This window comes from Anarhichas minor, unplaced genomic scaffold (assembly GCF_050575085.1).
Source record: "Anarhichas minor isolate MPS153535 unplaced genomic scaffold, ASM5057508v1 ptg000034l, whole genome shotgun sequence".
In the NCBI taxonomy this organism is placed as follows: Eukaryota; Metazoa; Chordata; class Actinopteri; order Perciformes; family Anarhichadidae; genus Anarhichas; species Anarhichas minor.
This window is the reverse complement of record NW_027466480.1, coordinates 596,868-619,905: the sequence shown is the minus strand read 5'-3', so window position 1 is coordinate 619,905 and position 23,038 is coordinate 596,868. Positions and strand designations below refer to the sequence as shown.

Sequence of the window (23,038 nt, the reverse complement as noted above, 5' to 3'; positions counted from 1 at the left end):
CACACACACACACACACACACACACACACACACACAAAGAGATAAAGATTGTAACAGAAACGGACTTTATGGGCATTTATCATCGCAAGTGATAAATAATAAACAGCACGGGATTAAGGGGAACGCTTCGAGATTAATGCTAATAATACAATAACATTTGCGCTTAGTTTATATATTAAAAGCGTTAAAATAAATAAATGTACTATTATTCTTCCTGCACGATAGTGAACAGATCCTAAGAACTATTTAATTGACACCAAATGATTCGCTTCACCATGTAAAATATGTCTGAGGTTTTCACGGTCGTTTTCAGGACACCTTAAATCATATTGGTTAATGAATAACGTGTCAGGGTCTTTGGCATTTCATAAAGACAATTATCCTACCTCTACTGTTGGCTTAATTGTAGTTAAAAAAAATTAAAACAAGTAAAGAAAATAATTTAGAAACGAATAAAAACGAAAAGAACCGAAGATCTTGAAGCCTGAATCCACAAGATTTATCGTCTCGCGGGCCGTTCATCTGTGACCGACAGTTAATCTACAAACAATTTAAATTAGACCGTTATCCGTTTTGTTCTTAGAAAAACGGACCAATTATAAAACCTAATACGGGGGACACGAAGCAATGGTCCGAGGTGTATTTCATTTTATTTCTCTCTAACAATATTCCTGCGCGCGGCCAGGCCTCATTTCTTACCTCTATTTCTGTCCAGGTGATTTTTAGGGCTGAAATAATCATAATAATAGTCTATGACAGGGTGCTATCGAGACTGCCACTTAATTTGAAATATCTTAAAATTGCATGTGTGATATGTGATCATTAAAAACGATGAGCCCACGTGCTTTGTGACCCCGAAAAAAACCTACAGCTGAAAAATATCCAGCACAGCAGCCTCTCAGCTCTCTAACCTTATGAAACAACAGAGTAGTTCATGGGATATTTGTACTTCTTAACAAGCTGAGAGACAATTACATTTTTTTTCATATTACCCCCAAAAAAACAATATATATATATTGGCTAACAATGAGGAGATGGGTTTTTACTTTGGATTTACGGCACTGATATCAGAATTGTGATTTATTTTCCTGCAAATGTGTGTGTGTGTGTGTGTGTGTGTGTGTGTGTGTGTGTGTGTGTGTGTGTGTGTGTGTGTGTGTGTGTGTGTGTGTGTGCGTGTGTGTTCTGCATACAGTAAATTAATGAAGTCAGAGGGCTCCTGTCCCTCATCACCTCCTGACTCCACCTCCTACCCACCTCACACACACACTCATGGGCTGAGAGCATGGAGGGAAAAGAGGACTACTCCTCCTTCACTCCTCTTTTTCCTTTCACTGAGGAAAGCTCTGAGCAGAAGCCTCTCTCTCTCTTCCGTGAATGGACTCCCATCTCTCCGAGAATCTTTTTTTGTTTAGTGGAGGGTAAAGATCTCAGCTGATCCACCACGTTTCATTTGACTTTACTTCTCCTCCTCGTTCTGCTCCTGCCGCCGAGAAAAGTTGGCTCCTGTGACTCTGCTGTTTCGACCATGAACTTCTCTCGGACTTAAGGGGTTTCCAGATCAGAAGGAAAGCGCCGTGAACGGCCGATGGGTGAAAAACCGAGCCTGGGAGCAAAAGAGAAGAAGCCGTTCATTCAGTGAGAGAAAGACTTTCGAGGATTTAGAGGGTGATTTGGGTTTTGGGTGAGCCGTACATAGGCGGGGAGACAGATCCGATTTAAAAATAGCTGACCTTTGTCCCAGTTTTGTCCCCTGGACAACGATGGGTTCAGACGTCCGCGACCTGAACTCCCTGCTGCCCCCGCTCCCGGCCTGCCCCAGCCCCGGCTGCCCGGCACTGCCCGTCAGCACGGCCCCCCAGTGGGCCCCTGTCCTGGACTTCCACACCGCCGCCTCCCCGTACTCCTCCCTGGCCGCCCCGCACGCCTCCCTGGCCGCCCCGCACGCCTCCCTGGGGCCACACTCCTTCATCAAGCAAGAGCCCAGCTGGGGGACCGCCGGCGACCCCCACCACCACGACACCGACCCCCACTGTGGCCTGAGCGCCTTCACCGTCCACTTCTCCGGCCAGTTTACCGGCACCGGGGCCTGCAGGTACGGGGCCTTCGGGGCACCGCCGCCCCCGACTCAGCCACCGTCCGTGACCGCCCCGCACCACCACCAGCCCCCCAGCAGGATGTTCAGCAACCCGCCGTACCTGACCAACTGCATGGACACACAGCAGGCGGCACGCAACCAGACAGGTAGGGCCGGAGGAAAGTTTGAGGCCTTTTGGCCTGTATTCGTCAGAGGACAGAGTAGAAGTGGTCCTAATGTTGGAGTCAAACCCGGGACCAGTGCCGTTATATAGCATGCTAGCAAGTTTGTTATCTGTCTGGGTTTCAGTAAGTCAGCCTCATCACCCATTTTAGAGTCACTTTGGTTCCCTGAAGCTTGGGACTCATTCACCAATATCTTTTTTTTTCTTGAATTTGTTCTTGAGAAAGGTCCTAAGGAAAGTCTACGTCAGATTTCCGATGTGTTTCTGAACTGCAGAATTGTTCACACCTGTGTTCTTAGATGGATGCATTGCGTTGTCGTCGTAAATCGAAAGCCTGTGCTAGTTGACCCTATAATGAGCGTAAAGTAAACGCCCTGCCAGCCAATCCACATTAAAGGGCATGAGACGGACACGCAGAAATTAAAAAGAGTTGCGGGTAGAATTCAGTCAAGGGATGAACAGAGCAGAACTCCAAAAGGACTTCTGCAGGGAGTGAAAACAAACTGTCATTTTTAGTAGCGTCATTTGGCTAATAAATAGTATGATCAATTGCTAATTATTGAATAGCTCCTAATTAATGGTTCCCAATTAACTGTTTAATTTTATTAAAAGACCATAAAGCTTTTTTTAAATAATGGGAATAAGTATTAAAAAATATTTAAAATATTGTAATTTAAATCCTATAATATTATAATACTGTAGAGTTAAGGAAAACGCAATATCCAATTATTTTTGCGCAAACACGTCAGCGCTCAAATGTTCGTAAGTGTGCTCTTGAGTGTGCCGCTTCGGACAAGGTTTATCTTAGCACAAATCCCGAATAAGAAAACATTTGTGAATGGCAGAATATCCGTGAAAACATTTCTTCTTGAGAGCGGTTGGCGAATGAGGCCCTAAATCTTGAAATACATCACTATGTGAAACATTATATGACCTGGTTTACACTGGCAGAGGTGTTGCCTTCACTGACCTTAGTTCACCCTAACCTTTAGCACTGTGTTATTAAGTCTGTGATAAACAAGGAGATAACTATTAAATATTAAATAGACAATTGCCTTTGTAGAGAGGTGATCCAGCTTCGAATCCCTTTGAGTTTAGTGTTCAGGTGTTAACGTCCTAGCCGAAGTTAAGCCACATCTGTAGTGTAGTGCTCTTAGTGTGAACGGACCATTAATACGCCAGGTCCCAGTAGAGGGACAATAAACCAAAACAACTGCAGTCAGTCGTACTCATGAACTTGTTTTGACCCGAAACTGACTCACTTTGACTCGGAGTCACCGTGATGATGCTTCACCAGGTTTTATAACTCTGCTTTCATCATGCAATTTTTTTTACTACTTGACACGTTCATGTCTGTTTTTTAGGAATACATTTGAAATATGTACATAGGTCCTAATAATTCCCGGCTCTGGACTTTAAGTAAAACTCTTCTCTAATGATGGATATGAGAAATCACTTTAATTTTGGTCGAGTGTTTCCTGTGTTGAAGCTGCTGAACAACAAACAATACGCTGATTAAAGCCCTGAGGCCTCTACAGCATCTAAAATGTGTCTGCTTAGTTTTGGTAAATTACTCTTTTCTTTTCTAGTTATTTTTACTTGGACTGGCAATAAAAAAAAGAAATACTTCAACTATATAAATAAAATGCATGACTGAGGTGAGTTATGACACACAAGAATATGATCAGCATTTTTTTTCCAGATGTTATTAACAGGAAGGGAAAAAAAGATACAGTTGTTGAGGCTTCGCTGAGTTAATCCTAATTTGTCAGTGTGGCTACTGGAGTCTGGTATTTCTCACATGTTAGAGTGTTCCACATCAGTACACCACAGTAGTAGTTTTAGCCTAAAAAAACTCTTGACCCATGTTTTGGAAAAATGACCTGCTTAAAAAAAAAATAGTTCCTGTGAAAATCCTCAAAATAAAAAAGTTGTATCTGTTACCGAACAGATGGAACAGTTTAAGACATGTAGAATGACAGTCTTTTGTAGAATTAAATCCCATCCATCCATCCATCCATTTTCCACCGCTGGATGGATGGATGAATTAAATCCCATTACATTATTAATTTTATTCTTGTCTGTTGAATGGCATTGAGATAATTTGAGTTTAATTAAATTCTTACATTTATTATGAATGTCTGCAGCATCACATTATACACCAAAGTCATCGGGTTTCACGTCTGTTTAAAACATGTTGTTAAGCTTTGCAGAGTGAAGGGACACATAGTGAGGAAATGTGTCAAAGGCCAATTATTGGGACTCATGTGACGCATTAAAATCCCAGCATGCTGTTTTTTTTTCTTTATGGTTCTCTTTTCCATGCGGGTATAATGAATCTGTTGGTGCTTTCCCAACAGATTAATTAATAATAACATGCTTATCAAGCAGATAATTTAGCAATAACATTATAATCAAAGAGCCGCGCCGACCTCTAACCTGCTTTATCTGCTGCCCGCTGTGGCTGGACGAGCAGAGACAAACAGACTCACAGCAGGACGCGGGTCTCTGATAGCGGGGCAGGGTCACAGAGACTGTCACTGTATAACCTCCCTGCAGGAGGGATTTCATTTTCATATCAGAGCTTGATATTTCTAAAAGCATTCACGTTTCACTGTGGGCTTGTTGAGAGAGGCCCAAATGGGTGCGATCCAAACAGTTTTTTAGTCATTTATTGGAGCAGAAATAATTTGTTTTACGGATAAATTTGTTTTCGCAGGTCTGCGAGTTTTTAATCAGTAAACTGTTACAGTAGCAAGACATGATAAACCGCTAACATCAGCACTGCTCACGTTGAAAGACCACACATGAAATGGACCTCAAACACAAGAAAGCGTTTTGTAATAAATACTGTGTCAGGATGAAAATACAATTCTAGTTCATTTCAGTTTGTGGAAAAAAGAAAATGTCTTGGGGTATTTCCAGACTTTGGGTTTTCCAGTTGAATACAAATTGACCTCATCGCTTGTCACCTCAGTGCTGGACTTCAAGGCAACAATGATATCACCCTACACACACACACACACACACACACACACACACACACACACACAGAGGAGTCAGACAGGGGTGAGTGGAAGATAAATGGAAATGTTTAATGAGGCCCCCCCCCCTTCTCGCTCCCTCCCTCCTCTCACCCAATGATCCACCGAGGAAAGTGAGTGAAAGTGCTGCATTTTAATTAATGAGGCATGTATGTGAGAGTGAGAGATAGCGAGTGTGTGCGTGTGTGTGCATGTGGGTGATTGATGGGTGTGCATTGTGCCCTGTAGGTCAGTCTAAGTCTTGAGTCAGGTCTGGGTCCGGGACGTCAGGTAATTTAGATCCTTGTTTAATTTGATTATTTGGAGTTAATGAATCTTTCAAAATGGCTCCAAAATATTTCTGAAATCTGATATCATCAATAAGGATTAACTCCAGAATCTGTAACTGTCAGAGAAGAGGAGTAAAGGAATTTTTGAGCTCTAAATCGTTGCGAATTCCTCTTGCGTTTCCTGTGGAGAAGCAACCAAACTTTATTGTGACTCTTTGATCAGATCAGGTCCTGCTCCACTTACTTCACTGTAAAATATGCTGGACTATTTATTAAACATTTGTGCTCAAAAGCAGATAAAAAGAGATTCAAAGCAAGTGATAAAATCCAGGAAAAGTTAAAAGATCATAGACACAAATGCCATTTAATCCATCTTGAAGTAGTTTTAACGGTTGCAATCAGTGATTATGTACAACACCTTTTTTTAATGAGGGGGAAATTAAACAAAACACCAGCATCATGTCATTAGAGCTGATGGTCTAATTAATAAATTAGGTGCTGTGTGATCTCTGATGGACTTTATTTAGAAGTTACCTTCTTCTGACTCTGGCTTTTTGTTCTCCGTGTTGCAGGCTACAGCGCGGTCGCATTCGATGGAGCCGGTAATTACGGTCACACTCCTACACACCACAGCTCGCAGTTCTCCAACCATTCCTTCAAGCACGAAGACGCTTTAACCCAGCAAAGCACCATGGGTAAGTGTCTTTATGTGTCGGAGCGCGGAACCTTTTGCTCCTCAGTTACTACAGGAGAGTTTAAAAAGTGTCAGGCTGGCTTTCAGCTTTCTTGTCCATTTCTTGTCTATTTTAAATGTATGTGTTGCTAGGTGGCTGTCTGTCGGACAACCATTAAAAATAATGAAACAATACAAATTAAACTACAATTTAATACATTTAAATATGTGAATTAAATGTGAATTCCTCTAGCTAGCCACTGATACTGCTGCTCTGCTAAGCTAGTTAGCTTTTTGTTCTCTATCATGATTGGATTTTTGGGCTGATTGAGCCACTGCCTCATCTAGTGATATGGAATAGCAAACAAAATGCAAATTTTTTAATTACAGATCATTGCTATTTGGAAATAAAACATAATAACTGGCAATGATTAGCTTTTAGCTTGTAAGTTACGTCTGATCCTAGCGTGTTGTTTGTAGTCACTGCGATTTTCACAGAATTGTACACATTTCTATTTTTTGTTTTAAAGTAGTACAACAGATGTCATTAAGTCACGTTCAGGTAATTTCTTTAACCAAAAACGTAGCTTAGTTGCTGTGTTTTGCCTTTGTAGGGCAGTTCTGTTGCGTTATAAGTTGTGTTAGCTTCTAGCTTCTCCTGCGCAGATCTGAAAAAAAGACTCATTTTATTTACTCTTCACTTTCAGTAGTCACTTTTCGTTAAAAAACAACAACAACTATGCATCAGAGTCTTAATAGTACCAAACCTCTATTTAAAGCCAGTGTGCGAGTGCACAGCTGCGTCTGGATGGCAGCTCCGTGGCTCTCACCTAGGGAGTGTCTTGTCCCTTATCCTGAAGTCTCCGCCGTGACCTCGCCTGTCGGCGGTATAAATCAGCCACATCCTGACTCGCGGAAAAACTCCCTCATCTCCTCCTCTCATCCCCTCTTTTATCCGCCCACCTCCCCCTTTGAATCCCTCCTCGGCAGCATGTTATTGGTAAATATTTAAATGTTTGCTGCCCAATTTTTACGGCGAAGATAACTGGGAGAATCTGAGTTGCGTGGGGGATTTTGGAATGTAGAGAAATGCCGAGGGAGCCGTTCATTCGCCGCACTGCTACGGGAGCTCAGGGAGAGAAACGTGAAGCAAAGAGTCTTTATTTGTGGAAAAGAGTTTTGAGCAAAACAGGCCGAGGGCAAGAGTTTAAAAGAAGATGAGAAGCAGAAGACATCGCTTCTGAGCTTACCTTCATCTTCGGGCCTTTATGGGCGCATTCAATTGCATGTGTAACATAATATTGTACATGATGTCTGTGTGTGTCCCACAGCGGAGCAGCAGTACCCGGTACCTCCACCTGTCTATGGATGCCACACGCCTTCAGACAGCTGCACAGGCAGCCAGGCTCTGCTGCTGAGAAACCCATACAACAGGTAACACACACACACACACACACACACCTTTGACACGCTTAGCACACTCTCTTCTATTTCTATGAAAATCTATTTTCATCACACACAAACAATTAAAGCTGGAAATGTTTCAGAAACCATTGTTGATTGTTCCCGCGTCAAACGGTCTCGAACAGGATGTTCACCTTCAGCACAGGTCTGTCTGCCACGGCCGCTTCCTTTTTCTGTGTTACCTCTCCTTCCTCTGTGGGGCTCTTCAAGTTGTTTCACTTGGTGTCATGCTAGCTCTACCGTGAGAAACGCGGATCCTTAAAATCCTAATTTTAGACGTCGTTTTACGTGCCGCCTTCTAATTCCCAGGTAGCTACGAAAAATGTCACTGTGCCACTGAAGGAAGTGAAGCACGAGAATCAGGAAGTTTTGCGAAGGAAAGTGGGTTGATTTACTGATTGGAAAATATTCAAAACATGTCATGAATCAAGTTATTCCGCTGGCCGGGGACAGAAGTATGAGGGCCGGTCGTCGTTATTTGACTCTTTTCATTCAACACTGGTCTTTTCTTTGACAGGATGTGTACTGATTTTTCGTATAGATATTCTGTTTTGATTATTTGCACGATGACCTACAGTGTAGTGTGTCACCAAAGCATTTATGACTTTAGTGAATTAAGATTGATACAGCTCTCAAAATCAGTTCTCAAAACAACACGTTTTTCCATCCCAGTAAGGATTATCTAATCGTGTTTTAGATACTCATTTTAATTGATGGGGAAAAAAACAAAGGAAATCAGTAGCAAATTGAGTAAAAGCCTGCAGTTGACTCACATTAATTCCAAAACAGTCTGTTTCTTATCCAACTATGCATTAATTCCACTGATGGGTCGCTCTATTTGTCCTCAATGACAAAATAAAGTGCAAAGAGGCGATTTATGTATTCTGTGCTGCTGTAACCAGTGCCATTTGTAACAATACATTGTAGTTCTTTTTCACAGCAGACATGTTGACTTCTCATAGTAGGACAACCCTGGCTACCCATAAACTGCATTCTCATTTACGTTATTCGTGGACACACATTTTCCCCTAGATTACGGTTGCAGTTTTTAAACATGTGTTTAACGCTGCGAATTGAAACGAAACCAAACAAGAGCGCAACAAAAACTACTTGGATATGTTTATGTAAGGATCATGGTTTGGCCTTTAAATAAGCATGTTTGGTACGTTACATAAAGTCACCATTGACTTTTGGTTTCACAAAGAACACAAACAGACCCCATCCATCCAGCCCGACCTCCTCCCTATGTCGACTTACGCAGATTTTGATTTTTAAATGTATTGACACGTCAAAAACAAACGTGATCCGGCAGAAAATATGTTTCCCTCAAAAAGTATTTGCCAGTGCAGTTTCATTGCATGGGAACGTCATTTTTTAGGAGACCATCAGGCTGAGTTGGAAAAGCACAGGTGTTGCTAATAACGATGGCTGTGATCTTTAAGTCATGACAGTGTGACAGTGAGCCAGCATGAACGGCACCAGGACCCTGAAACAGAGCGGCTTAATGGAATTCAGCCATCATTCATTTTGATTATTGAAGCCTTTTTTTCCTACTGTGACAAAATGTCTTCTACAAAAAAGCCTATTAAGTCTGGTGAGGAAAGAACTAAACAGAAAAAATATATTTTTTAAAGTATTTTTTAATGCCCTATATCTGAGCATCATCGCGCCAAATATGGACACACAAAAATAAAATGAAAGCACACACACAGAGACCTAAATGATCACAGTCAAAAACATGTCCTCATACTGCTGCCCCGCCAGAACTCAGCCAGGGCACCTCCAGCCTCACCCTGCCTCAACCTTCCCTCCCTGCCTCTCCTCCCTACTCCTCCCACACAGCAGAACCAAAAGCACCTTTTTTAAGAAAATATTAACAAGCTTGTTACGTAATGTGCACATATTGTTAAAACCACTGCCCTCACAACTTGACCGGGCGAAACTGCAAATATACAAAAATCTCCATATCTGCCACAGCAGTGTAGTACTGACCGTACCGGTCATTGAGAAGCATACGCATACAGGTTTTAATGAGCTTCTTCCAAATATAATAAACGGAACACTTTGCTTGTTGTTATGTTTCTAGATGAAACATTCTTCACATACCACCGACACTGTGTTTTCCAACGATGGCAGAAGAGAAGGAATCTTCCGTAAATACCACAACAGGGATGGGTGCGACGGTTTCTGTGTGTGTGTGAGTGAGAGCAAGCGAGAGAGATATGTGAGGTGGACCCAGACTGTCCCGAAAGTCTTCTTTGTCATAAACATAATTGATATCGGCTCAGCACACACACACACACACACACACACACACACACACACACACACACACACACACACACACACACACACACAGAGTGGGGCTGGGAAGACTCATATGAGTTGTCAGTTGTCTAATCTTGCAGCCTGGTACCAACTGGACTGTATTTACTCTGCAGGCCATCAGCTCGGCCCGCTGGAAAAACATGAAATGAAAACATGCTGAGGTCTTATTAATCCATACAGACACACACACACACACACACACACACACATACACACACATCCACAGGCCAACACCCTACAACAACTACAACAGTTTGTGACTCTTAAAAGTTGCAGTGTGCAAAGTGTTTGAACTTTTTGGAAGGTGTCAAGGATTTGTTCGTTCAAATCACAAAAAACACTAGTGGTACCGAGTCATGCTGATAGTTTTTTTTGTATTTGTATGGGTTTTGAGATATCTGTCTCCAACAATGGAGGTAAATGTTTATCCTAAACTCCAAAAGTTATCTTGGAACAAATTTATACCACAGAGAAAGTTTCACATGAAGACTAATTAAAAGAGTTATCCGGAAAAAAGAGGACATCGTCTCTGTTTGGTCCAGACTGAAGTATTTCAATAGCCTTTGGAAGGATTGCCTTAAGACCTTGTGTAGTTATTCGTGGTTCCAAGAGGATGAACGCTAATGACTTTGATGACCCCCTGACTTTTCATTCAGCGCCACCACGAGTTTCACATTTGTGGTTTTGAGTAAAATGCCTCGAACTATAAAACTTTGGTGGAGACAGTCATGTTGCCGACAGTATTAATTCTAATACCTTTGGACACCGCCATCCGTCTCAGCTGCACTTTGTAATACTTTGTACTTTTTAATTAGCAAATATTAGCATGCTAAGCTAAGCTAAGATAGTAAACATCGTAAACATTGTTCCTGCTTAACATAAACATTCTAGCATTGTCATTGTGAGCATTTCAGCATGCTGACGTTAGCAAAGTTCCATTGACCTCCATTGTATCGGGTTGAGGACATTGGCTGATATCCCGAAAGTGTCACGATGTCAGATTTAGGGAGGTGGAGACAAAGGCTGTAACAAAAACGTGATTTAAGAGACGCTGTATTATTTACATGACATTATCATGTCTAGCATTAACACAAAATCAATATTTAATTTGTTATATATTACAGTTGTCGTCAGTATTGGTATGTCACAAAAACTTTACCCAAAGGTCGAGGTAATTTTTTTTTTCCTTTCCATAGTTGCTGTCTTTTTGTTCATCCATGGTGAATATCATTCCTCATGGACATCTTTGAATTTTTTTTTTTTTTTTACAAATTGATTGTGAACCAGAGGAGTTTTTCCCAGGAGAGACCTACTGTAACACACATTCAGTCAGCGGTACAGAAGGGAAGCAGACGCACACGCATCATTACTTTAAATCTTGCGCTCAGCCTCCGATCCAACAATACTTCAGCAGAAACACAGTGCTGGCTGCGTGCCCCACGCTGTACTGTAGAATAATAGCTGCGTAATGAGCAGGGTACCAGGCACCACATCTACCCCTGCCCGGACTGCTGCGAGCAGGCAGGTGGTGTGATAGGGGGATGAGAGCTATAAATCCACTGTGTGTGTGTGTGTGTGTGTTTGCTACGATGTATTTTATCTATATGGCAGCTCTGAATAATGATTGTGGAGTATGCTGTGTTTCATGAAAAGTGGCTGTTATGGGAGAATTTAGCTTTCTTAGTGTCTGTCTGAGGCACATTTTTGACCTCAGCTCCACCTGCAACTTTTTCTGAGTGTGTGTGTGTGTGAGAGTTGGCATTTTTCCCGAGAGTGCTTCTTTTATAAGGTTAACAAAAAGCCATGAATGGATACACACACTCATCACTGGTAAATGCCAGTCTACCGCACAGCTCATGGGCTTTTCTTCTACGTTTTGTCCCTCCACAGCAGAGAAAATGTTTATGAAATGACCTCTCAGTTGGAGTGTGTGACATGGAAACCTGTCAATACACTGGCGTCCACCATGAAGAGGTAGGAACATCGCTTTCTTTGAATAGCAGCAGTCAGTGAAGTTTGTGCTGGATGGGAAACATGAAGAGTAGGTTAGAAACAAGATGATTGTTTTGGACCAGCAATGGCAGCGACAGTTCACAAGACAATATTTATTAATTTCCTTTAGCAGCTACCAAAACCATGTTTTTGTTAAATATAGATAACCTGTTTTTTGTTGACATAATCCTACTAAACACTAATGCTTGTTCAGCACATCGGTGAAAAAACGTTTTAGTCCATAGTAGGATATAAAATGTGATTATTTGTATTAGTTATCAATCCACATGATATATACAACAATGAATAAGGTCAGAGAATAATCAAACCTATAGGCCAGAGACCAAAGAGACCAATAGACCAAAGCCCTTCTTGGGATGTTCATTACAACTCAAAATAGAATTTCAAAACTAAAAGTCTGTTAAGACTTTTTAAATGTATTGTTATAGTTGTAATGTATTAATCTTAACCTCTAGGTTACAAGGATAATTCAGCTACAGTTTGTTTTTTAAGAAAACCTGTCTCTGAACCAATGTGTGTTATTTGGAGAGATATGATTCTACATGATTGACATGTAGAACTGACAGTGGTGCTAGACAACAGATCAAGGTGGTCCCCTCTTGGCCGTAGAACTCCTTACTAAATTTTGTAAATCTGATTTGCAATTGTAGAGATATCTTAATTTAGACCAATGAGTTGAATGTATCCACCAGGCGGCAACCTCCGGGTCTGAAAAGTGAAGCCAATGCTGCAGCGCCTTAAACAAGTCCTCTGGTTGCAAAAAGAAGTCTGATTGTACAGAAGTCTATAAGAAAATGACTCTACTTCTCACTTGATTCATTACCTCAGTAAACATTGTGACCAGGAGTTTATGGTCTCAATCGCTAGTTTAAATTCTTCTTCAATTCAGCATGATGTTCATTTAGTAAATTATGGTCCATTTAGAGTCAAATAGACCATAAAGGGCGTGGCTACCTTTTGATTGACAGGTGGCTACCACAACGTTGTCCAGCCTGAGAGTTGTCCGAGTTTTCGTTTTGAACTTTAACCCTTTCAAAGTGTATTATCAGCTCACCAAGGTTAATTGTAACATTTTGGTTTCTGAAAAACAGTTTGTTGTTTTGGTTGTGCTTAGCGCCACCCTCTCGTGTCACTTCTGGTTGCACAAAAACTAAACGACAACGGCTAAAAAACCAAAACGTTGGCGGCCAAAATTCGCAACTCGAGGCTTCAAAACAGAAGTCCACAAACCAATGGGTGACGTCACGGTAACTATATGTCCACCTCTTATATACAGACTATGAAACATTGGATTAATTAAAAGCAGAAATATACATTAGAAGCCAGTTGGATATTATCACAGCGGTATCAACATCCCCTGTTCACACAGAGTTAAAATAAAACATTCAGTAGTATGCACTGTACTCTATGTCATTGTGACCTGCATAGCTGCACGCTGGTCAGCATCTGTGTCGGCTCACAAATACCTCTCTACCCCGAGCCAACAGGCATTCATCATAGTTAACAGATGAATGTGTGTCTGCGGGGGAAGTGTACAAAGGGGTGGTAGCAGACAGAAATGCCGTTTAGCTTCCAGATATCATAGCGTTGTTGGTCTTGCTGATTATATTAATATGAGTGACAGTAGAGACAAATTTGATTTTGATTCTGGCCCAAAGGCCTTTGTGTTTTCTTATTCATAAGCACTAAAAAGGTCTTAAGAGAAGCTTCATATCGTGGTATTTCAGTGGCCTTGGTCCGCTCTGACCGTGGCAGCGTTTCTCTCTCTCTCTCTCTCTCTCTGTGACTTTTTGTACTCACTAGGGAGGTGTGAGGGAGTAGCAAGGAGTCAGGGGGAGACGGGGAGATAAAGAGGGATGGGGCGAGGAGTAGGAGATGAGGAAGAGGAAGTGTAGGGGAGTTGAGCTTCGAGAGGAAGAGCAGAGATATGTAATGAAGCACACGTCACCTGCCGAAGAGGTGTTTTCTGTGAACAGTAAAGCATGAGACTACGTGGGCCCAACAAACACAGGGCTTTCATCCACGAGACCGGTGTTGGACACCGCGTTGTGGTCCTATGGTTGTGGTTTTGTTACCTCAAACTAACGTTCGTGACAGTTTTTCTAAACCTAATTACGTGGTTTTGTTGCCTAAACCTAACTTTGGTTCGTTAACGTAACGTCGCCCCGAAAAAAAGACGTTCTTAGTGACACGTAAAATACGGACAATTCTTGTCCCTGTACACAAAACCAATAGATTACAGTTCGTGACTATTTCACGGACTACCGCGAGACTGTGTTGGTAAATTGTGTTAGGTGTGCAGCACCACCACCTTCCACCCTCCTTTGTCATTGTAATGGACTTGGAGTTAGAGGTGTTTCAGTGGAAGGTCCATGACCCCTGAATAAGGTGTCCTAACTTGTACATTACCTGCTCCTACAATATAAATGAGTGAACATGAGTTAAAGGAGCATTCCGCGTGATTTACACCGCGTCTACCGCCGAAGTCTCTCCTCCCGTCTGTGGAAGTAGCGACTCGAAAACAAAGAGCACCTTATGACCGCTCGGCCGTGCGCTGAACATTCCCACTGCGGCAGCACAGGATGCAAAACTCCCGTCCTCCTCGTTTGCTCAGACATACTGAAGTATAACACATTTCATAGACAAGAGCTTTCTGTTTCTCTTTGTGTTATCATAAGAAGATAGCAGAGGCAACACGGGCAGCTGTGTCGCACAGAGCAGGTTTTGTTCTGCTCTTTAGGTCAGAGTGAAATATTAAAAGCTGTTTTTTGCACGTACTTATTGTGCAAAAGGTCCGATGATTGGTCTGTGATACTTTTCATGAAGCTAACTGCAGTCAAAGAGCATTTCATGCTCTATATATCCGCCATACAGTGTATGGATTTACGGCTTTGAATCGTGAACTTGGGTCTTGTTACATGCTGTATGCGGCAGCCGTCTGTGTGGAAACGTGATTTTTTTTGTGATCGTAAAATGTTTTACTGGCACTAAATTTCCAATTTCTATATTTTAGAGCACAACATTTTTGATTGAATCAAAACTGCGTGTCAATGTATTTTTGAAGTGTTTGTTTCCGTTGTATTTTTCATCCCTCCTCTCTTTCTCTTTCTGTGTTGGCAGCCACGCGGCGGGCTACGACAGCGACCCCAGCACCCCCATGCTGTACAGCTGCAGCACACAGTACCGCATACACACACACGGAGTCTTCAGGGGCCTACAGGTAGGACTCGCACTGCTGCCAATGGAGATTAAAAACACATCAATAACAAGGAGAACGTATTTTTTAAACATGTTTCTGAAGGAGATGAGTGGTGGTGAGCCTGACCCCGGTTATGTGAAGAGGAAATATAGCAGAGGAGATTTACAAACACACACACACACACACAGGAATGCTTACACATGCACACACACACACAGACATAGGTACGCAGAGATTTTTTTGAAAGGCAGCGCCAAAGGACAAGAGGAATCTTTTTCCACAAATCCATTAGCAGTGGAGAAACACACACACACACACACTGGGTAAGGATACAGTTTCCATACGGGGATCAGCATGTTAATAAATCATTAGATTTTAATTATTGTCTGTCAGCTGCTCTAAAGGACAGGAGGCAGAGGTTCTCCAGACCTGCTTTTAGTCCGCACCGGACTTTTTTGAGATCTTTCTTTCTTTTTTGGGGGGCCTGTTTCATTATTCACGGCCGTTTTTTTTCCTCTTCTGTGCATAGAAATAGATTGTGCACAATAAAAAAAAACACACAAGAGGTCTGACACAGTGCAGAAAAGAATAAACGAGCTCTCACTTTTATGCCTTTTTAAAGTCTAATTTAAGAGCTGCTAAAGCGCCAGCGAACAAATCGAGTAGCAAAGTGATGCTTTGCTCTGCCATTTTCATTACAGGGATTACACTAATTCTCCGCCTCTGCCAAAGGGAAGGACACATAACAGCCACGCAATTTCATTTTTCATTAATATCACTAAAAACCCCAAAAGATATTAAACAGGTTGTTGAAGACGGATCAAGAATCACGTAAGAAATGACTGATTCAAAGCTGATTCACTCAACTTCGTTGAGCTCTAATTCAATTTAACGAGCAATACCTGGCGATGCTCTTGATTACTGCAGTTAGACATGCTGGACTAGTATCAGTTGCTTTAGTGCGGAGTGTTCAATAATAAACCGATAAATGAGGAACTGTGAACTAGATAATCCCATGAATAAAATGTTTGTGTGAAATACAAAAATTAACAGACAATTATTATGACATGTTTCATGTTCCACCTTGTTATTTTTATAATATTGCTAGGTTTTATTTCATTTAAGACATTTTCATTGCAGATCTTTCTTTCTTTTGTTTTTATTTTATTATGGCAATTTCCCCAATTATACTTCCTATTTATTAATGATTCTAATATTTCATGTGATTATTTTGTAATTTTATAATATCAGTGGATATCATCACCCTGACTCCTCTCAGCAAATCACATGGCCCCGGACTCTTCCGCAAGCGAGCTAGCTCGAGCGACTAGAAGCTGCTGTTGTAAATAAACTCAGTACGCTGACACAGCGACAAACCTCTGCTTTTATTTAGTTTCACATGCAGGTGGCACGAGAGGGCGTAAAAAAAAGAATGAAACACGTACATATGTACAATTACAATGCAGCAGAAGAGCCGATGTAGAAAAAAACATTTTCTACAGCCGTGGTGTTATTCCTGTTATTGTTCTCCCGCCGTGTCAGCGGTGAACGTGGCGCTCTGGAAGCGGGGGCCTGTTTAAAAGGCCGTGACTAACAGCTCCCTCTGGGCTGCAGTCAGTCTAGGGGTCATTTTACTGCTAATTCCCATCTAATGAATATACGAGCATTTTATCATAATGATCCCCATGAGCCAGACACATCACGTGCACTTATTTACACACGGGGCAGATTTAATTGCCTGTTTTCTAAATTACATTTCACTGGTTCAATTACTGGTTTGGCTTTGTTCATTTTGCCTTGAGTGGTTTGGCTTTAAATTATAATTGTTTGGTGTGTGTGTGTGTGTGTGTGTGTGTGTGTGTGTGTGTGTGTGTGTGTGTGTGTGTGTGTGTCAGGATGTGCGGCGGGTGCCCAGCATCGCTCCGGCCATAGTGCGGTCAGAGAGCAGCGAGAAGCGTCCGTTCATGTGTGCCTACCCAGGATGCAACAAGCGATACTTCAAGCTGTCTCACCTGCAGATGCACAGTCGCAAACACACAGGTGAAACCAACAGGAAAACGTGCTGTGATATTCTACTCATTATATAACTACTGACAGTCATTCATTCTGCCGGTGATTCCAATGTGTTCTTTCTTAATTCAAAGGTTTTCTGTTGGACCTCTTAAAAAATATTTTCCCTGATGTTTCCACTAGCCCCAATTCCCTTATCTGCTATTGCCGAAAAAATACTTATTGGCTTGTGAGCTTGGTTTATTTGTTTTTTTTGGCAGCAGCAGCTAGCTGCATACAATAATTCTGTGTTACCTCAGCAGTGTTGTGATTCTAGAGAGGTTCCTCAGTAAGAGAGAGATAACTCTGTGGAGGTCAGAGTATTTCTCCCCCTTTGCTTTAGCTAACTGTCAGCTAACACCAAGAGACCACATCTCAAAGATATTCCGTTGACATAAAATACTCAATTAATTATATTAATTTATAATAAATTCGCGGGCTCCTCCGCGAATCGCCACCTTAACGTGGTGGAGGAGTTTGAGTGGCTCAGTGATCCTGGGAGCTATGTTGTCCGGGGCATTAGCCCCTGGTAGGGTCTCCCAAGGCAAACAGGTTTCAGGGGAGAGCCCAGACTAAGAGTGGTTCAAAACGACCCTTATGACAGCATCGGGGTCGGGTGCAATGCAGACCGGGCGGCAGGTCGGGCGGAAGGCCTGGGCATGCCGATCGCCGGCAGCATAGACTAGCTCTAGGGACGTGGAACGTCACCTCGCTAGCGGGGAAAGAGCCAGAGCTGGTGCCACAGCAGTTCAGAGTATCCGGCCTTCTTGGAGTCGGTGGGAGGGGTCCTGGAAAGGGCGCCGCCTACCGACTCCATAGTTCTCCTGGGGGACTTCAACGCTCACGTGGGCAATGACGGAGAAACCTGGCGGGGGGTGATTGGGAGGAACGGCTTGCCCGATCTGAACCCGAATGTTGTTTTGTTATTGGACTTCTGTGCGTGCCATGGTTTGGCCATAACGAACACCATGTTCGAACATAAGGTGGCTCATAAGTGTACCTGGTACCAGAACACCTTAGGCCGGAGATCAATGATCGACTTTGTAATCGTATCATTTGATTTGCGGCTGTATGTCTTGGACACTCGGGCGAAGAGAGGAGCAGAGCTGTCAACTGATCACCACCTGGTGGTGAGTTGGATCAGATGGCAGGGGAACCGGTTGGAAAGACCCGGCAAGCCCAAACGTGTAGTGAGGGTGAACTGGGAACGTCTGGCGGAGGACCCTGTCCGGGAGGTCTTTAACTCCCACCTCCGGAAGAACTTCTCACACATCCCGAGGGAGGTTGGGGACATGGAATCCGAATGGACCATGTTCAAAGCCTCTATTGTGGACGCGGCCGCTAGGAGCTGTGGCCGGAAGGTCATCGGTGCCTGTCGTGGCGGCAACCCGAGAACCCGGTGGTGGACACCGGAGGTGAGGGAAGCCGTCAAGCTGAAGAAGGAGACCTTCAAGGCCTGGTTGGCCCAGGGGTCTCCCGAAGCAGCTGACAGGTACCGGCAGGCCAGAAGGGCTGCAGCTGCGGTGGTTGCGAATGCTAAAACTCGGGCATGGGAGGAGTTCGGGGAGGCCATGGAGAAGGACTTTCGGTTGGCCTCAAGGAGGTTCTGGCAAACCATCCGACGACTCAGGAAGGGAAAGCAGGGCTTACCCCAGGCTGTTCTCAGCAGGGGGGGGGGGGGGGGAACTGCTGACCCGGACAGGGGACATCGTCGGGCGGTGGAAAGAGCACTTTGAGGAACTCCTAAACCCGACCAACATGTCCTCTGCAGAGGAAGATCTAGGGGGAGGCTCACCCATATCCCTGGCAGAGGTCACTGAGGTAGTCAAAAAGCTCCTCGGTGGCAAAGCGCCGGGGGTGGATGAGATCCGCCCTGAGATGCTGAAAGCGCTGGACATAGTTGGGCTGTCCTGGCTGACACGCCTCTTCAATGTCGCATGGGGGTCGGGATCAGTGCCCATGGACTGGCAGACCGGGGTGGTGGTTCCCATTTTCAAAAAGGGGGACCGGAGAGTGTGCTCGAATTACCGGGGTATCACACTACTCAGCCTCCCGGGGAAGGCTTATGCCAGGGTGCTGGAAAGGAGGCTTCAACCGTTTGTCGAACCTCAGATTCAAGAGGAGCAATGCGGATTCCGTCCCGGCCGTGGAACAGTGGACCAGCTCTTTACCCTCGCAAGACTACTGGAGGGGTTCTGGGAGTTTGCCCAACCAGTCTACATGTGCTTTGTGGACTTGGAGAAGGCTTTCGACCGGGTCCCTCGGGGGTTCTTGTGGGGGTGCTGCGGGAGTATGGGGTGCCGGACCCATTAAAACGGGCGATCCGGTCTCTGTACGACTGCAGTAGGAGCTGTGTCCGCATTCTCGGCAATAAGTCCGACACGTTCCCGGTGGGTGTTGGCCTCCGCCAGGGCTGCCCCTTGTCTCCAGTCCTGTTCGTGACTTTCATGGACAGGATATCTAGGCGCAGCCGGGGGGTGGAGAACGTCAGGTTCGGGGGTCTCGGGATCGCCTCTCTGCTGTTTGCAGATGATGTGGTCCTGTTAGCCTCCTCGGATCGTGACCTCCAGCATTCACTGGGGCGGTTTGCAGCCAAGTGTGAAGCGGCGGGGATGAGAGTTAGCACCTCCAAATCTGAGGCCATGGTTCTCCAAATCTGAGGCCATGGTTCTCTGCCGGTAACCGGTGGATTGCTCCCTCCAGGTGGGGACGGAGTGCCTACCTCAAGCAAAGGAGTTCAAGTATCTCGGGGTCTTGTTCACGAGTGAGGGTAAGATGGAGCGGGAGATCGACAGACGGATCGGTGCGGCTGCAGCAGTAAAGCAGGCGCTGCACCGGACCGTCTTGGTGAAGAGGGAGCTGAGCCGGAAGGCAAAGCTCTCAATTTACCACTCGGTCTACGTTCCTACCCTCACCTATGGTCACGAACTCTGGGTCGTGACCGAAAGGACAAGGTCGCGGCTACAAGCGGCCGAAATGAGCATCCTCCGTAGGGTGGCCGGGCTCAGCCTTAGAGATAGGGTAAGGAGCCCTGGGAACGTCTCGGGATCCCCCAGAATGAGCTGGAACATGTTGCCGGTGAGAGGGAAGTCTGGGTCAGCCTGCTTGGCCTGTTGCCACCGCGACCCGACCCCAGATAAGCGGAGGAAAATGGATGGATGGATGGAAATTCGCGGGGCGGGGGCCAATACCCAGACCGTATTGCTGGGCCCCTCTGGATTGAAGGAGACACAGGAGAACCAGAACCGTGCAGACTGTCAGACCCCTGCTGCATTAAAATGGGAGGTTTTCTAAATGGACTCTGGTGCTCGAAACACCACCACTTTTGTCCACAGGGGCCGCCAAAATTAACACAAAATCTAAATTCCTCATAGCTTTAAACTAGCTGACATTTAAACCAAATGTTCGTATTGGTGTGTTAAAGGTGGGATAAAGAAGTGATCAGATCATTTTTAATTTAATTGTATTTAACGTCTTCTCAATTGTCTTTGTCCAGGGGAGAAACCCTACCAGTGTGAGTTCACAGACTGTGGCCGGAGGTTTTCTCGCTCTGACCAGCTCAAACGACACCAGAGGAGACACACAGGTTTGATCAGTGTTACTCAGTCTGTCTCTCTGATAAAAAAAAATTTTCTCCTTTCAGTTCCTTGTATTTGCTCTCTCTCCATTTGTTATAAACCGCCGTTCGCATGACAGCGATTTTGTGTGCACAATGCAGTCTTTTAAAAGGCACAGTTTGCATTTCGTGTACAGTGATGACCACACTGAACCCCCCCCCCCCCAGATGAAGTTGCTAAAGGCTGGTCAAACTTTGGAATGGCTTCCTTGCAAACCTCTGCTCTACTGTATTTTTCTCCCTCTGTGTGTGTGTGTGATGTTGAACATGTGTTTTCTGTGTGTGTGTGTGTGTATGTGTGTGTGTGTGTGTGAACCTGGGCTTGTGTATGTGTGTGCATGCATACTGTACATGTGTTTAGGAGTTAAACCCTTCCAATGCGAGACGTGTCAGAGAAAGTTCTCTCGGTCTGACCACCTTAAGACACACACCCGGACTCATACAGGTAAAACAAGTGCGTAAACTTTTATTTTTCCATTTCTTCTTCATCCATTTGATGTTTACATTACAAGTATGGTAGTTCTACAACACAGTGTTGGAACGTCCATGTGTATTTATTCTTACTTGACTGCAGTACTAAATAAAGTCCATTATCCGTTATGATCAGCATAATATTCTAATATTTCTCCCCCCCCCCCCCCCCCCCCCCCTCTTTCTTTTCACTTTATTTCATTGATATTCCATCCGGCCACCTCTCGTCATTGCCATCCTCTCCGTTTCCTCTTCCAACCTGTGCAACATCCCCCCCCCTCTCTCTGGCAGGCGAGAAGCCGTTTAACTGCCGGTGGCCGAACTGTCAGAAGAAGTTTGCCCGGAGCGATGAGTTGGTGCGACACCACAACATGCACCAGAGGAACCTCACCAAGCTCCAGCTGGCCATCTGAGTCTTCTGTCACAGTTCAAAATGTAAACACCTGGGTTACATCTGCTTCTATTTTCTGTCTGTGGTTAATTCAAACCTTGTGACCCCATTTGCTCCCAAGAAATTAGCCTGTGTGGGAACCAGTGTCGTCCTATTAGAAAGTTAATAGTCGTTAAGAACTAGATACCACAGTCTACACTATAAACATAAACATTCTTGACGCATAAAAAAATGTGTGGATTGGAAACAGTCTGTATTCGTCCAGGGTGTGAGATTTAAAGGATACGGCTAGCATACTTTTGTTTTTGCTAACAAATCCCATTACAAGACCAAAACCCAAAATATGTTCGGTCGTGTTCAGACAGACATTAGCACTGTGTGATAGCCACGGCCCCCTCAGTCAGTTGACTGGGATCACTGTGTTGATGTAGCAGGGGTCCCAACGGAGAGGGCTCCAGCCAAAAGTGCAGGTTTGCTGGTAAAAAAGTTGAACCTGACTCGGCTTTTGCCGCAATTCAACGCATTTGGTGAGGTGCTGTGTTGGCCAAGCATATACACACTGCTTACCTTACCTTAAAATAGTTCTGGTCTGTTTTGTTTTATTTTATTTTATATTATTGTTTCAGGATAGTCCCATTGAGATTTAAAATCTCTTCTATGAGGGTCTCTTGCAAAGACGGCAGCATAAAAGCACAAATAACAGACTAAAGATAAACAGCAAATTGTATGAACCAATAAATGAGCAGTGTCGTTCAGCACCAGGACAAGTACATTCAGTATAATAAGTTGTAAAATACTCATCGTCTCACCGATCCCAAAAACAACACTCCCAGAATGCTGAATCTGCTCCTACTAATAATGTAAATCTAATAAAAAAAATTTTTTTGAAAGGCCTAATCATTAGTTTTCAGCAAATGTTACTCAAACAGGTGTAAATAGTACATTTGTTTGGGACTATTTTTCATCTGCAGACATGCTGCAGTAATTGGGTTTGAGTCAAAATCAATGATAGGGCCCATGTTCATTGTAAGGAAGGAACGTTTCACCCAGTGCAACTGAGGGCTCATTGCTTATAATAGTTTTTAACAGTTGAGGGCTACTGCATTGAGGTTTGTTCGGCTCATTTTCTGTAACCAGTGTTGCATTAAAGCGTGGTGGAATTAGCAAGCAAGCTAACTAGCAAGCTGTCTGCTAGTTAGCTTGCTTGCTAACTAGCAGACAGCCTCACCTCAGTGAGTCCGCGACATGCCTTAAGTCTGT

At 43.9% G+C, this 23,038-nt stretch overlaps 1 protein-coding gene across 11 annotated transcripts; it reads left to right on the top strand.

Annotated features, from left to right (window-relative positions):
• The first annotated feature begins 1,763 nt into the window (after nucleotides 1-1,763).
• Nucleotides 1,764-21,800, top strand: wt1a (WT1 transcription factor a). Of its 11 annotated transcripts, none has more exons than XM_076106571.1 (10): nucleotides 1,764-2,137; nucleotides 2,177-2,244; nucleotides 6,147-6,269; nucleotides 7,579-7,681; nucleotides 11,933-12,013; nucleotides 15,173-15,272; nucleotides 17,147-17,291; nucleotides 20,797-20,886; nucleotides 21,278-21,370; nucleotides 21,679-21,800. In XM_076106571.1, exons 1-10 carry the CDS (start codon nucleotides 1,764-1,766, stop codon nucleotides 21,798-21,800), a joined length of 1,299 nt encoding a protein of 432 aa, XP_075962686.1. The 11 variants fall into 11 exon arrangements, with proteins under 11 accessions (XP_075962686.1, XP_075962685.1, XP_075962687.1 ...); XM_076106570.1 differs by having other exon boundaries at nucleotides 11,930-12,013; XM_076106572.1 differs by having other exon boundaries at nucleotides 2,174-2,244; nucleotides 21,278-21,361.
• The last annotated feature ends 1,238 nt before the right edge of the window (nucleotides 21,801-23,038 follow it).